This window comes from Spea bombifrons, chromosome 1 (assembly GCF_027358695.1).
Source record: "Spea bombifrons isolate aSpeBom1 chromosome 1, aSpeBom1.2.pri, whole genome shotgun sequence".
Classification (NCBI taxonomy): Eukaryota; Metazoa; Chordata; class Amphibia; order Anura; family Pelobatidae; genus Spea; species Spea bombifrons.
This window is the reverse complement of record NC_071087.1, coordinates 11,448,735-11,462,809: the sequence shown is the minus strand read 5'-3', so window position 1 is coordinate 11,462,809 and position 14,075 is coordinate 11,448,735. Positions and strand designations below refer to the sequence as shown.

Sequence of the window (14,075 nt, the reverse complement as noted above, 5' to 3'; positions counted from 1 at the left end):
ATATTACGTTGCCCATTAATTATATTTATGGAGCCTAAACAGCTGTTCCTCCTAGGCCGCTGGTCTTGAGTACTTTTTCCTCCCCTCTAAAGTGTTCCAGTGGCTTTCTCTGTGTGCTCACTTGATTAAAACAAACCAATTATCATGCTTGTGGTGCTTCTGTAGAGCTATGAATGACTTTTCGTGGAAGAAAAAATAAACCAACCTTATGCTGCTTACATGCAGGATTTGTTTGTATGTTTGTTTGATTTATACATATTATTTTTATTTATTTGATATATATGTGGATGTACTTCTGGAGTAAAAACTCATTTATATAGACGTATACTGTATCTCACAAAAGTGAATATAACCCTGACAGTTTTGTAAATATTTTATTATATCTTTTCATGTGACAACACTGAAGAAATTATACTCTGCTACAATGTAAAGTAGTGAGTGTACAGCCTGTAGAACAGTGTAAATTTTACTGTCCCCCCCCCAAATAATTCAACACACAGCCATTAATGTCCAAACCTTGATAACAAAAGTGAGTACACCCCTAAGTGGAAATGTCTAAATTTGGCCCAAAGTGTCAATATATTGCGTGGCCGCCATTATTTTCCAGCACTGCTTGGCATGGAGTTCACCAGAGCTTCACAGGTTGCCACTGGAGTCCTCTTCCACTCCATGACGACCTCACGAAGCTGGTGGATGTTACAGACCTTGCGCTCCACCACCTCTGGTTTGAGGCTGCCCCACAGATGCTCGATAGGGTTTAGGTCAGGAGACATGCTTGGCCAGTCCATCACCTTTACCCTCAGCTTCTTTAGCAAGGCAGTTGTTGTCTTGGAGGTGTGTTTGGGGTCATCATCATGTTGGAATACTGCCCTGCGGCCCAGTCTCCGAAGGGAGGGGATCATGCTCTGCTTCAGTATGTCGCAGTACATGTCGGCATTCATGGTTCCCTCAATGAACTGTAGCCCCCCAGTGCCGGCAGCACTCAGGCAGGCCCAGACCATGACACTCCCACCACCATGCTTGACTGTAGACAAGACACACTTGTCTTTGTACTCCTCACCTGGTTGCAGCCACACACGCTTGACACCATCTGAACCACATAAGTTTATCTTGGTCTCATCGGACCACAGGAGATGGTTCCAGTAATCCATGTCCTTAGTCTGCTTGTCTTCAGCAAACTGTTTACAGATTTTCTTGTGCATCATCTTTAGAAGAGGCTTGCTTCTGGGATGACAGCCATTCAGACCAATTTGAGTGTGCGGCGTATGGTCTGAGCACTGACAGGCTGACCCTCCCCCCCCACCGCTTCAACCTCTGCAGCAATGGTGGCAGCAATCATACGTCTATTTCCCAAAGACAACCTCTGGATATGACGCTGAGCTCTTCGTTGTCGACCATGGCGAGGCCTGTTCTGAGTGGAACCTGTCCTGTGAAACCGCTTTATGGTCTTGCCCACCGTGCTGCAGCTCAGTTTCAGGGTCTTGGCAATCTTCTTATAGCCTCGGCCATCTTTATGTAGAGCAACAATTCTTTTTTTTCAGATCCTCAGAGAGTTCTTTGCCATGAGGCGCCATGTTGAACTTCCAGTGACCAGTATGAGAGAGTGAGAGCAATAACACCAAATTTAACACACCTGCTCCCCATTCACACCTGAGACCTTGTAACACTAACAAGTCACATGACACCGGGGAGGGAAAATGGCTAATTGGGCCTAATTTAGACATTTCCACTTAGGGGTGTACTCACTTTTGTTGCCAAGGTTTAGATATTAATGGCTGTGTGCCGAGTTATTTGGAGGGGACAGAAATTTACACGGTTATAGAGGCTGTACACTCACTACTTTACATTGTAGCAGAGTCATTTCTTCAGTGTTATCACATGAAAAGATATAATAAAATATTTACAAAAAATGTGAGGGGTGTACTCACTTTTCTGAGATACAGTGTATATATATATATACTGTATTATACACATGCAGCTTCAGCACCCTGCAGTTAAGCTTTAATGCCAAACTTCTGCATTGATATTTTTACTTAATAAGCATATACAGTATACAGGTGTTGATGACTAACATTTTCCATGCGATCAGTCATTCGTGGATAAATATGATTGCCACAGTTTAACGCCCCGGCAGGCTAGCCTTATTTATTAACATTAAGCTCTAGCGCTGTGACCGAGGCACTGGGAGACAGCGGTAAAAATACATACAAAAGAATGACCCAGGCTGGCCGGATAACCAACAGCTGCTGTTACAGGCTAGTTTCAGTCTCTGTGCCTCTTTATTAGCAAGCCTTTAAAATATATCCACCCGTAGTATCTAACCTGCTAAAAAGTAAAGAATATTTGCACCAGTCTTGAAGGGTTATAAATTATAGAAAGGCGTGGGGTGTAAATAGTCCTGGAATAAGCAGTTGAAAAACACAGTGTGAGAATAAACCTGTAGCAGAATCTGACCCTGAAACCACATCTGTCGGTTATTTTCAGTTCTGTTTTGATTTATTCAGATTTATATTTTCAAGGGTATTTCTTGCCTCCATTTCCCACAAACCCTCAGCACAGATTGCACTAAAAACCTGTGAGCCCAATCAGATGGTCCGGGGGCTGGGAAGCCTCTCTCTGCGGACCTCTCATGGCTTCCTTCAGCAGGCCAACTAGGGCAAGAACGTGACCTAGGGTTAGCAGTTTTTTACTATTGATATCGTTCTTTTTTCCAAGTGTTCACCCAACCCGACTTTTATTGTTTTGAGGTATATTAGAAAAGTAACGCGTATAAGAAGCCATATATATCAACAGGACGTTCGTAACATTTTAATCATACACCATATATTTCACACACCTCCTCTTGGAGAGATTAGGACACGCTAGCTAAAAGCGCATTCACCTCAATGTGTGCTAGAGGAGTTTGCAATAATAAACGTGGGGACATAGAATATACCAGCCTGTCGGCCATCTAATCCTGATGTAAGACTTGGATCCGAACCCGTCCTGGGTCTGAGCGCAGCACACAGTTCTTGATTACAGATTGATAGACAGCAGGCCGGTACTTCTACTCCGTAACTACTGCCACACTTTATATTAAATGGAAGGAAATCCAATACTTACAAGAAGCTTTAATTTGAACCCTAAAGGAATATGAAAAGGCAGCTACAGACTATGCAAGAGCAAAGGAAATTACAAATCCCACTAAAAAAAACACATTTTGGTTGAATATATATATATATAAAAAAAAAAAATTCAAACACACAACGACCTCTGACTTTAGTTCAAGTTCAGCAAGTTACATTCAAATGAGTCTTAAACCGGTCAACGCGTGTTTTAAGTTTTAAATACTGGAAGAAGTGGACGCCCAGATACAGACATGAATACAGTGATGGAACAATTTTAATGTCAACAAATAGTGTCAAAGGCATTGATTGTATACATTCAGCATGTAAACATATTTCGATATGCACCAAGTGTATGCGCAGCCGTCAGATCAGCGGGGGAATCAGAGGAAACAATACGAAGAAATCTGGTTTTCATGTTAGTCTGGCCCAAGACATGGATGCAGATGAAGTGGAGGAGGTCACTCTACTCACGTGGAGACCACAGAAGCCCTCAAAAGCTTTTCATGGGTTCACCCAATGAAGGGTATAAATTTCTACCAGACTAAAAAACCATAACCATTTATACCTAATCCTTTAATTACAGGTAATTCTTACATTTTACAGGCAAAGGAAACATTTAATTCCTTTTGGGGGGGTTACAACCTCGCTGTGCAACCCCCACTACTGTATATTCTGTGAATATTATTCTCCAGAATATACACGTTATCTGACACTTTTGGTCAATGACCTTGGAAGATGACCTACATTTTTTGTATGCAACTAAGAAGGGAAAAAGACTAAGATATTACACAGACGTAGCCAGGGTATGTGCAGGGCAGCTGGGACATGGATTTATTATAAAGCAAGAAGACGTGAGAAATGATCCACAGGTATATGCAAGGTAACGCGTGACATCTTCACAAGAACCACATGTGGGCAGAAAATGACATCGCAAGCTTTCCCTTCTACTAGAAAGTGGTATGAATTACACAGCATGGGTTAAAAATGGAAAAAATGGGCAATTTCAGATAAGGGTGTGTGACTGATGAAGTTATACGATTACACGACTTAAAATTCAAAACCAAATGGCTTTTCTACATAAATAAAAACTATTTTCCAATTACTTTGGAACGCACAAAGCCTGACCAGAAAATGATTAGATGAAACTTTGTCCATATTTTTTTTGGAGAGATTAATTCTAGACTGTATAGCAGTCTTCTGACACGAGGATAGAGAGTTCTCATCTCTGTACAGTACGGCTGATACCTGTCCAAAAAACATAATAAAGAAGCTTCTTGTTATACCGCTTGTGCGCCGCAATACAATACAGCTGGAAAGAGGATACAGTCAACGATCTTCATGTTGTAGTAATGTTGAAATTGTATCTTTGAAAATAAAGTGCATCTTACATAATTGTTCCTTCAAGAAAAAAAAACATTGCAATTGTTCTATGATGTCTGACTGCAGAACTATGGTTTAACGAGCTAAAAAATTAAAAATAATTAAAAAAAGGTCAACACAGGTTCTGCTGAGGTGGAACGGTTATCTGGCTAAAACCAGCGCGATGAGAAATGCTCGTTATTAATAAATGGAGAATATTTTGAGAAGACGTTGCCGCCGATCAGGCGTCTGAATTTTCTGCTTGATTTTTCTACCCGATCGCACACAGAAACAGGAAACAAAATGAGACGGAAGAATTCTGAGTTAGCCATCAACACGAGCAGATGCAGAGTGGTCAAACGCTGAGGTAAAATCCAAGAGAATATGTAGTCCGGGTTCAAAATCTGCATAACCCAACGGAACGAAAGAGGTGAACTATGCAAAATGTGTTAGAACCCTCCGTCACTTTAACAGCTTCCAAAAAATAAAATAAAAAATAAGACATTATTATAAATGAACTTTGTGAAAAGTGTTGAAAGAGGAGTACATTCACTGATTACAGGTCTGACAGCGATAACCTAGAACTACATACTATGGAAAGAAAAAAAAAAGTTTTAAGGCCTTGGGATTTCCAGAAAAAAATAGGCTAATCTGGGCCTGCCAGTTATAACAAAAAGCAGCAAATCCAGTCATTGTAGGAATCGCTCCGTCGGATGTCCTCTCCCGACATTCACGAACGCAAGAAGCTATTCCTGAACCCTTTCAGAAAACGTCCCATATATATCAGATCTCAGTGAAAAACGGGACAGCGGGAGGATCGCCATCAGCTACAAACCCGACAGAGGCAGAACGCGGCCGGCAACTTCTTTTCCAACGGCTTTCTAAAACAGACGGTGCCCCGTGGCTGGTGCACGGTAACCGCCCTCACGTAAAACGCCACGGCAAACACTTAAAAAAGGCAAAAGCGCCAAGATGAGCGAGATAAGAAAAGCCACAGAGCCTCCGTTTCCTTACGTGCATTTTAATAAAAAGGCTTTTCTCCAGCAGCTATAATAAAAAGTGGTTTTGCATCGCTTCGCCTTGACCTTCCAAGCGCCAACGCCTGCTTTGGCGAGCAAAAAGAAACAAAAACACAGGAAGACGCAATATGAAATCCGTGCCAATTATTAGTTTGGCCAGAAGAAAGGCTATGCTGGTAAACGGCTGGTGTGAGATTAATAAAAGTATCATCTCGTTTTATTCACATCAATGCACCATAAATTAGTAATCTATCTTTTTAAGAGGTGATGGAACTCTGAGGTTTTTCTTGTTGTTTCGGAGTATTTTCACCGCCTCGTCGCAGCAAACATACTGCAGCATCAATGAGTTATTTCTTTTAACCAGGTGAGGTAGCAACTGTGCATTTATAAAACAAATCACACCATATCTACTGAGCAAGGGAGTTCAAGAACTGTGCTCGCAAATTATAAAAGCAATCTTGGGTACAATAATGTAAAGTATGCTTCAAATCGCAACAAACTAAAAATAAAAATCACACCTCTAACATCACGGGGCGAGCGAAACGGACAAACGCCTCGCTCGGCCCATCACAGCATGAGGTCACTGCGTGAAACATACACATAACTGAGCTCCAGATTAAAAAACCCACCCTCAAACTATAAAAAAAATAGTACCTATGCCTCAAAAGCTTTATAGGGAGGTGTGCGTATGGACTATAAAAATAAAACTAAAATAATACTTAAGCGATGGTTAACTGGAGCCAATAGTGTCTTGTTCGAACAAGTAAACATCTGCAGGATTGTGAATAATCTCATTCATTCGCACACAGCCCGATCTGACAGAAAAGCAAGAACTTTTTGCATTATTCGAGGCGTCGGAAGCGGATGCTGTAATGCTGGGTAATGTTTTTGTCCTGAATATTTCAGAGCTGTGACAGTCACAGTTCAGGTTCAGTGCAGGCGCAGCGCAAGCTGCCGGGGGATGGCTCAGTGAGTACGTTGTGTCCTGAATTGAAAATCTTTGTGCTAACTATACAGCAATTAAATGGCGATGGGTATTTCTGGCCTTATTCACAAACGGGCATGTATTTACACGTGCAGTAGACGCTGCAGTCCGCCGACAGAACGGAGCCAACTATCGTTTTTTGGATTTCTTCTTGTACTTGGCTTTAGGGCGCTCCTTGGGTATCGGCTCAACAGCTTCGCTACAGACGGACTCTTCAAGGTCGTGTTCTAAGCAGCACAGCTGTCCATTTGCGGTCCGCGTGAACTGTTCTTCGCCATCATGATCTTTACAAAAGGAATTTGGGCATAAGGAGCAGCACGTGACCGAAGCCTTTCCGCAAACATCGCAGTGATGCCAAGGACATTCCCACTTCCCTAAAACAAAATACATCACGGCCATTATAAGAAAGTCAAGTATACAGACACTTACTGCTAATGTACATTTACAGTAGGAAGACACACTGGAGGACGCAATCAGTTTGAAATACAACCTTCAATGCTTCTGCTCCATGTGCAATGCAGAGTTAAAGGGCCACTCCGGCCATGATATGCATTATAATGCATTAGACAAGCTGAGAGGTCCCTTTAAAACATCATTCAGAGTCCTTGTCCCACCCAGCACCTGCTATTCCCCACTCAGGAGAAGTGAAGTGTTTGGCCAAACAGATCTTCCCCCAAGATATACAGACTGCCAGTCATCCCCAGAGCTGGTTTTCATCCAGAACATTAAACCTTTAAGAATGACTGTGGAAGAGTAAAGCAAATAACAGGGTATTATTGGTCCCCACGGGGTAACTGGGCTGGTTACAAGGAGGATCTCATCTATTCTACTGTCCCATGCAGTTAATTTAGGATATAGATAGATAGATTTATATCAACTATGATTTTGCTGACTCCAAAATCGCAATCTGATTTCCAACTAGATAAACAAGCTATAACCCCTTCACATACTTGTAACATGTTGTATCCCTGTATATTCTTCATATGAAAAAAATCCATACTTAAAAGGGCATCAATTTGTACGATATTGGATTGTCTTAGTCTGTCAATTCCGTACCGTCAGAAGCACTGGATAAATTGTTGGCGCTACACAGACAAAAAGATAAAGTTCATGTAAAAGCGGAGTTCTTACCAAACGGCCTTTTGACCAAATCCAGGCATGAGAGGTGGTAAGCCTTTGTGCAGAATTTCTTGTCGCATATGACCAGCTCACCGCCATCGTTACACCGGAAGCAGTAATCCTCAGACTCCTTCTTTCCATCTGGCTTGGATCTGCGTCTCTTCTGCTTCTTCTTGGCTTTTTTAGTTTTTTCTTCGTGAGTTGCAGCAGAGGAGTTCTGAAAAGAAGAACGCGACGTCATTCAGATATAAAGCAGGTCATTTTCTGCATTTATTCTTAAGGGAAACCCAACCAGCGGACATAAAACTTCATTTACTGGCGTTATTCATAAAATTCTACAGCGCATCAGAATGTATGAAAAGCTGAAGACCATCTCGTTATCTATCCATTTATCTGTAATGTTTGTAGGGAAATTTTGTCAACAGCGAGTGCCGATCGAAGGCTTACACATAAAGGCGGCAACCTCAGTAAAGATAAAACAGCAGACCTGTTATGGTTTCTTTCTTAAAATGCTAGAACGCAATTGGTGTAAATGAAACTTATTTTTGGCAGGTTTTATTTGGAAAAATGTGTACAAATGAGAACCCGTACCTTGGGTCTGTCACCGAGGAACCCGCTGCAGTTGGGAGCCCCACATCTGCAGACAGTTTTCTCATTGCCAAGGCAGTCTAGATTGTAGTTAAATGTCAGCTCCTCGCCTAAATGTGGAGAAAAATTAGGAACAAAAACAAAAATAAGGTTAGCTTGTCTTTATTTGAAATCAACCAATTTTCAAACATAGATTTTCATTTGTTTTCTATTTTTTTTTTAGGTGTTTATTTTTTTCACCCTTAACTACAGACCTAGTTCTCTGACTACCCAATATACATTAAAAATGTAAAGTATGTAATATGTATAAATTAACCCCTTAGGATCAGGTACAAATAATTTTCCCTGATTGAGAGGTGATGACTGATTGTAAGCACTGTCTTTGCCTGAGGGTAGTGGGATTGGCTGTAGCACAGGAGCGCGTGGGGATCTGCTGGAGGCCAACAGTTCTGGTTGCAGATCAGTCGGCTACAGTGGTGACTCCGTAATCAAAGTAGCGTTGGATCGTTCTTTAATTTACGGATTGTGTCCACCAGACATCTATTCATGACGTTTCTGGTAAGTAATTGGCAGTGAAGGGGTGGAAGTACTAGACTAGACAGTGCCTTAACAGTCTTTCGACATACGGCTAAGTAATGATATTACCTTTACTTGAATATAAAACTATTGTATTAAAAAAAAAAACAATGAAAGTTTTACAGTGATTACATAAATACACCCAAACCCCCCAATGATGACCCCTCTCTCTTTACCTGCAGGTATATCTCGTACTGCAAAGAGGCCGACTCGCGTATCTCCATTCACCGTCCATTTCTGGGTCTCACAATTTGGCTGACAGCTGTGATTCATAAAACGGGAATAGTTCCCCTTAGGTCCGGCATCAATAATCCGGTCCTGTTCATGAGCAGAGGTTAGGAAACTCAGGCCTGACTCCTTAGTGGCGTTTACTGTCGTACCGACAACCGTGGCGCCCTACTAACTTGTGTAAGACACCCCCAATAACAATACACATAATATCGCTCAAATACTCCAGGTCACCGTCAGAAATAAGACAGGCCTTTCAGTACGGAGCTTGGACGACACAACGTATAAAGAAAAACGGTTACCTTGTCAATGGTCAGCATGTAGAAGTGTGTAATGTCGTTCTCCTGGGCATATCTGATGCGCGTCATGCATTCTTCTTCATCTATAAGTTCACCAATATACTCGTTCACAAACTCTCCCTGATAAAGAAATCAATGTGTCATTCAGAAGATGAGCTGAAGCAGCTGGACAGTTCCATGAAGTGGAAACACGACCACTTATACAGCTGTATATAGTAGGAGTAACCTCGATGTTATTATATAGCTCGAGGGGTAGTTTTCCCCCAGGGATCAGTAGTATGGTTGCTACATTATACCCGATTTAGTAAAATGTAAAAATGTCAGTGGAAACATTTTTTTTTAACCCCTTCAGGACCAAGGGATTTTTTTGTACCCAGGAGTCTAAAGCTTTTCCGGTTCCATGTTTTGCATGTAAAACCGAATTTTTAGGCCTAGCATGTAAACACCATGAACAAAAAAAAAAAAAAACACAACTTTGCTTAGGATTTCTACATAGTAGGAGTAACATTCGGTAACATTCCCTTATTACAGTAATACCCCACATACATTTTCTCTTTAATATTCTAGACAATATCCTTCTAGTATGCTCTGGGTGGGGAATAAAAAGGCTTTTTTTAATTAATTTTCTTCATGTCAGGATAGGTGTAAAAAGGTATTGTGGAATGTTTCATGTATTTTGCACTGTTCTCAGTGCAACGTGTACAGAGACCCCCCTTTACATTTGTTGTAGATGCAAGTGATGTTATGACATCGCTGGGATCCCTATAACTTTTTTTTTTGTTGAACGGTTTCTTTTAACTTATTAATTTGTTTTTAATTAAATTAAATTTGTTTTAGTTTTTACCCCCTCTTATTCTGACCCCCCCCTTCACTAAGCACATTGTGATCAGGACGCAGGGCTACACAGCCTTGCATTGCCGATCATCCAGCAGAGGGGAGGGCAGGGTGATCCAATAAATAATAATACAGATCTCAAACTCCATTACACGGGATCTATCAGCGGGAAGCTGGCAGGGGACGCTGCAGGCTGTCTTTAAACAATGTGCCACAGCAAGAAAACAGACACTTCCTCAGGGTCCATCTTGAGCCTGTTTGTGTATGTATCAGTAAGTCCACGGGGCAAAGGGGTTAACTGGTTTAGCTGCTGCCTCCCGATGTCAGGCGTTCACATGCAACCACTGATTCCCCCCCCCTTATGTCTGGGATAAGCCATGAGGCTGGATTCGACCCCAAAATATGGCATTAAACAAGAAAGTTAACGCCAATGAACAATTTTCAGAATCATACCACCTGTCACAGAATTTTGCGTGCTATTTTGAGAGGTAAAATCCTTATCGTTGCCCAATATTATATGCATATACCACAGCTACGCCTCACCTTTTTAATATCGCGTATAGCTATCAGACCCCATCCTTTTCCTTCCGTTTTAATGATCTTGGTCTCAGGATACTGGCGTTTGGTAAAGCACTGATTCTGACACCGGTCGCCCGCCGGGCATACTTGAGGGTGGCATTCATACATCAGCATCCGGTTCAGACATTCAGAGTCAAAGCCACATGGCTTCTCACTTGAAGGCTTACAATTGCACTTTGGGATTTCAGATATGTCAGCCGTGTAAACTTGAACTTTTCCATAAGGCTTATTCACCTACATAAAATAAATGACAATGTTGAGGCGATACAGGGAAAGAGTGCAGACAGAGATGGCCTTGAAGGAAATCCAAGGCATAGAAGAGAAGCGAGGAAGGGCAGAGAATATATTTAGCCAAGATGTGTATATTATACCGATATAAATATTCACACAGACCAATTACCTTTATGTGCTTATAAGGTGGGGGCTTTTTTTCGTTTACAAGGGTTTCCTTTGCCTCTCGTTGGAGCTTCAGCTCACAAAAGCGAGCCTCCGCTTCTTCAAGAGCTGACAGAAAAAAAAATATATACAGATATTACAAACAGAAAACATACCTATAATTTACTTGCAAAAAGTTGCCAAACATTCTGTTTCTTTTTGGGCCATCGCTTTGTAACTCTATTCTAAGCCACGTTAAGATTAACAAAGTGATGCATATTCTACTTGCCATTTCGGAAAACTTTGCCAATGCTTTTGCCCCCGTGGTGTTTACTGCCCCTGTCTCCTTCCATGTACGGAAATACCCTGGCTTGGTGGGTCCAGTAATAATCTTTAGAGCCGAAGAAGAACACTGGAAATTCACCAATTTCATGCTTCATCTTTTGGATATTCGGGGGAACATTTTTTGGGTGACATACCTCTGCAGGCCACCACCTATTGCAAAAACACAATATTGGTTAGCAAGGAGCTACACGGAATATGGACAGCCTGCAAAAAAATGTTTAGTCAATAGAAGAAATATTGCAGAGGTTTGTTCATGAGGATTCTCTCGGAGTCTCTTCAATAAGAATAAAGGGACAACTCTTGGTGCATTTGACCCACAGAAATAGCAGCTTTGGTCCAGATTCATTAAACGGGGAAGTACCATGTAAAATTAATCACAGTGCTGCATACAGTCATCAAGATTAACCCCTTAATGACAATTGCCGGTCCTGGCACGGCACGGAAAAGCATGTGCTTTACGACAATTGACGTGCCAGGACCGGCACGTCTTTAAACGGGTGCAGAAAGCGATCTACTATCGCTTTCTGCACCCAAAAAGCGTTGCTGAATGCCTCGAGGCATTCAGCAACGCCGCGATCGGCACGAAGGGGCCATCTCTGGCCCCTCCACGGGGCGTCAACATCCGCCATACTTTGTATGGCGGCGGACGCCCGTTTTAAAAGCGTTTAGGAGGCGATCGACGATCGCCTCCTAAACTTAAATGGTGTCGCTGGAATGCCTCGATCAGGAGGCATCCAGCGACACCAAACACTAACCTTTTGATGGGCTGTGACCGCTCCGGAGAGCGGTCACAGCCGCAGCTGCCGGCAATCTTCGCCATCAAGGAAGATGGCCGCCGTCCTGTAACAGGAACCACAAATTTTAAAAGTTTGCTAGATGGTCCAGACCATCTAGAGAACTTTGGCTCCACTTGCAGGTTGAATACAGGTACTGCATTCACCATGCAAGTCAATGGAGCCCAGCTTTCTAATCACAGTGTGATTAGTAAAAATAAATTAAAAAATAAAATAAAATTAATAATAATTAGAAAAAAATAGTAAAAAAACAGTAAAATGTAAAAATCATTTCCCACTGATGTCACTATCAGGGGAACCTCCAAGTTGAAAAAAAATGTTAAAATTTTTTTTTTAAAAAAAAATAATAAAAAAAAAATATATATATAAAAAAATATATTTTTGTGAGCAAGTCCTAAAATTAGCATATTAGCTTAAAACAATTCTCGCATGGAAAGAGTTAAAATACTGGCATATTAAATGCCCGTGGGGTGTCTACTTTTAAAAAATGTATGATTTGATGGGGTAAATTGAATGGGCCAGGTTCAACAACGTCCCAATTAACACGGGGGGAAGGATGGCCACACATCTAATTTCCAATTAGAAAAATGCACACGTACCAAATGTGGCCTTTTAGTTCCCCCAAAAAATGACAAACCCATGCATGTGGGGTATCACTGCACTCAGGAGATGTTGCTTAACACATTATGGGGTGTCGTGTGACAGCGGCATATACCAGGAGCTGTAAATTCATACATAAAGTAGGTGTGTGTGGGAAAAATACACACACAAAAATATTACTGCAAACTTTGAAAAAATGCTGGTGGTAAAATGTGTGCATGCAAAGAGTTAAAATACCAGCATTTAAAATACCCTGTGGTGTCTAGTTTTGAAAAATATATGGTTTTGTTGGGCACACTGAAATGGCCCGGCTCAAAGATGTACCAAATAGGGCATGGGCAGTGGATCCCAAATGCCAAAGTTCAACATTGAAAAAAGCGCATGCCCCAAATGTGGCCCTTTTGCCCCAAAACAGCCAGGCAAAATCATTCATGTGAGGTATCGCTGTACTCAGGAGATGTTGCTGAACACATATTGGGGTGTTTTGTGATAGTGACATATACGAGAACATTTTAATTCATACCTGAATTAAAATGTGTGTGGAAAACCTAATGCAAACAAATGACTACCACAAAGTTTGACAAAGACTGGTGGTAGATATGGTGCATGGAAAGAGTTAAAATACTAGCATTTGAAATACCCTGGGGTGTCTAGTTTTCCAAAATATATGGGTTTATTGGGCACACTGAAATGGCCCGGCTCAAAGATGTACCAAATAGGGCATGGGCAGTGGATCCCCAAATGCCAAAGTTCAACATTGAAAAATGCGCATGCCCCAAATGTGGCCCTTTTGCCCCCAAACAGCCAGGCAAAATCATTCATGTGGGGTATCGCTGCGCTCAGGAGATGTTGCTGAACACATATTGGGGTGTTTTGTGATAGTGACATAAACGAGAACATTTTAATTCATACCTGAAGTAAAATGTGTATGACAAAACAAATGCAAAAAAATGACTACCATAAAGTTTGACAAAGACTGGTGGTAGATATGGTGCATGGAAAGAGTTAAAATACCAGCATTTGGAATACCCTGGGCTGTCTAGTTTTCAAAAATATATGACTTGATGGGGTAAATTGCATTGGCCGGGTTCAAAGATACCCGAAATGGCACAAGGGGGGAAGAATTACCAGATTTGGAAAAAATGGCTTTGAAATGGCAAAACGCTACCTGTACTTATTGCCCCATAATGTGTAGAAAAAAGCAAAAAAACATAAAAACATTGGGTATTTCTAAACTCAGGACAAATAGTAGAATCTATTTAGCAGGT

General features: G+C 41.4%; 1 protein-coding gene across 4 annotated transcripts in view; it reads right to left on the bottom strand.

The window, feature by feature from the left end:
* Positions 1-5,471: 5,471 nt before the first annotated feature.
* The window catches only part of NSD2 (nuclear receptor binding SET domain protein 2), a 30,292-nt gene continuing 21,688 nt past the window's right edge, over positions 5,472-14,075 (bottom strand). For all 4 annotated transcript variants that reach the window (XM_053458190.1, XM_053458188.1, XM_053458192.1 and 1 more), the window contains exons 16-23: positions 11,358-11,563; positions 11,094-11,197; positions 10,658-10,927; positions 9,284-9,400; positions 8,930-9,071; positions 8,181-8,287; positions 7,602-7,806; positions 5,472-6,844 (exon numbers count right to left, since the gene is read on the bottom strand). In XM_053458190.1, coding sequence (XP_053314165.1) covers positions 6,600-6,844; positions 7,602-7,806; positions 8,181-8,287; positions 8,930-9,071; positions 9,284-9,400; positions 10,658-10,927; positions 11,094-11,197; positions 11,358-11,563 — 1,396 coding nt within the window. In that variant the 3' untranslated portion in view covers positions 5,472-6,599. The remainder of the gene's footprint in view (positions 6,845-7,601; positions 7,807-8,180; positions 8,288-8,929; positions 9,072-9,283; positions 9,401-10,657; positions 10,928-11,093; positions 11,198-11,357; positions 11,564-14,075) is intronic.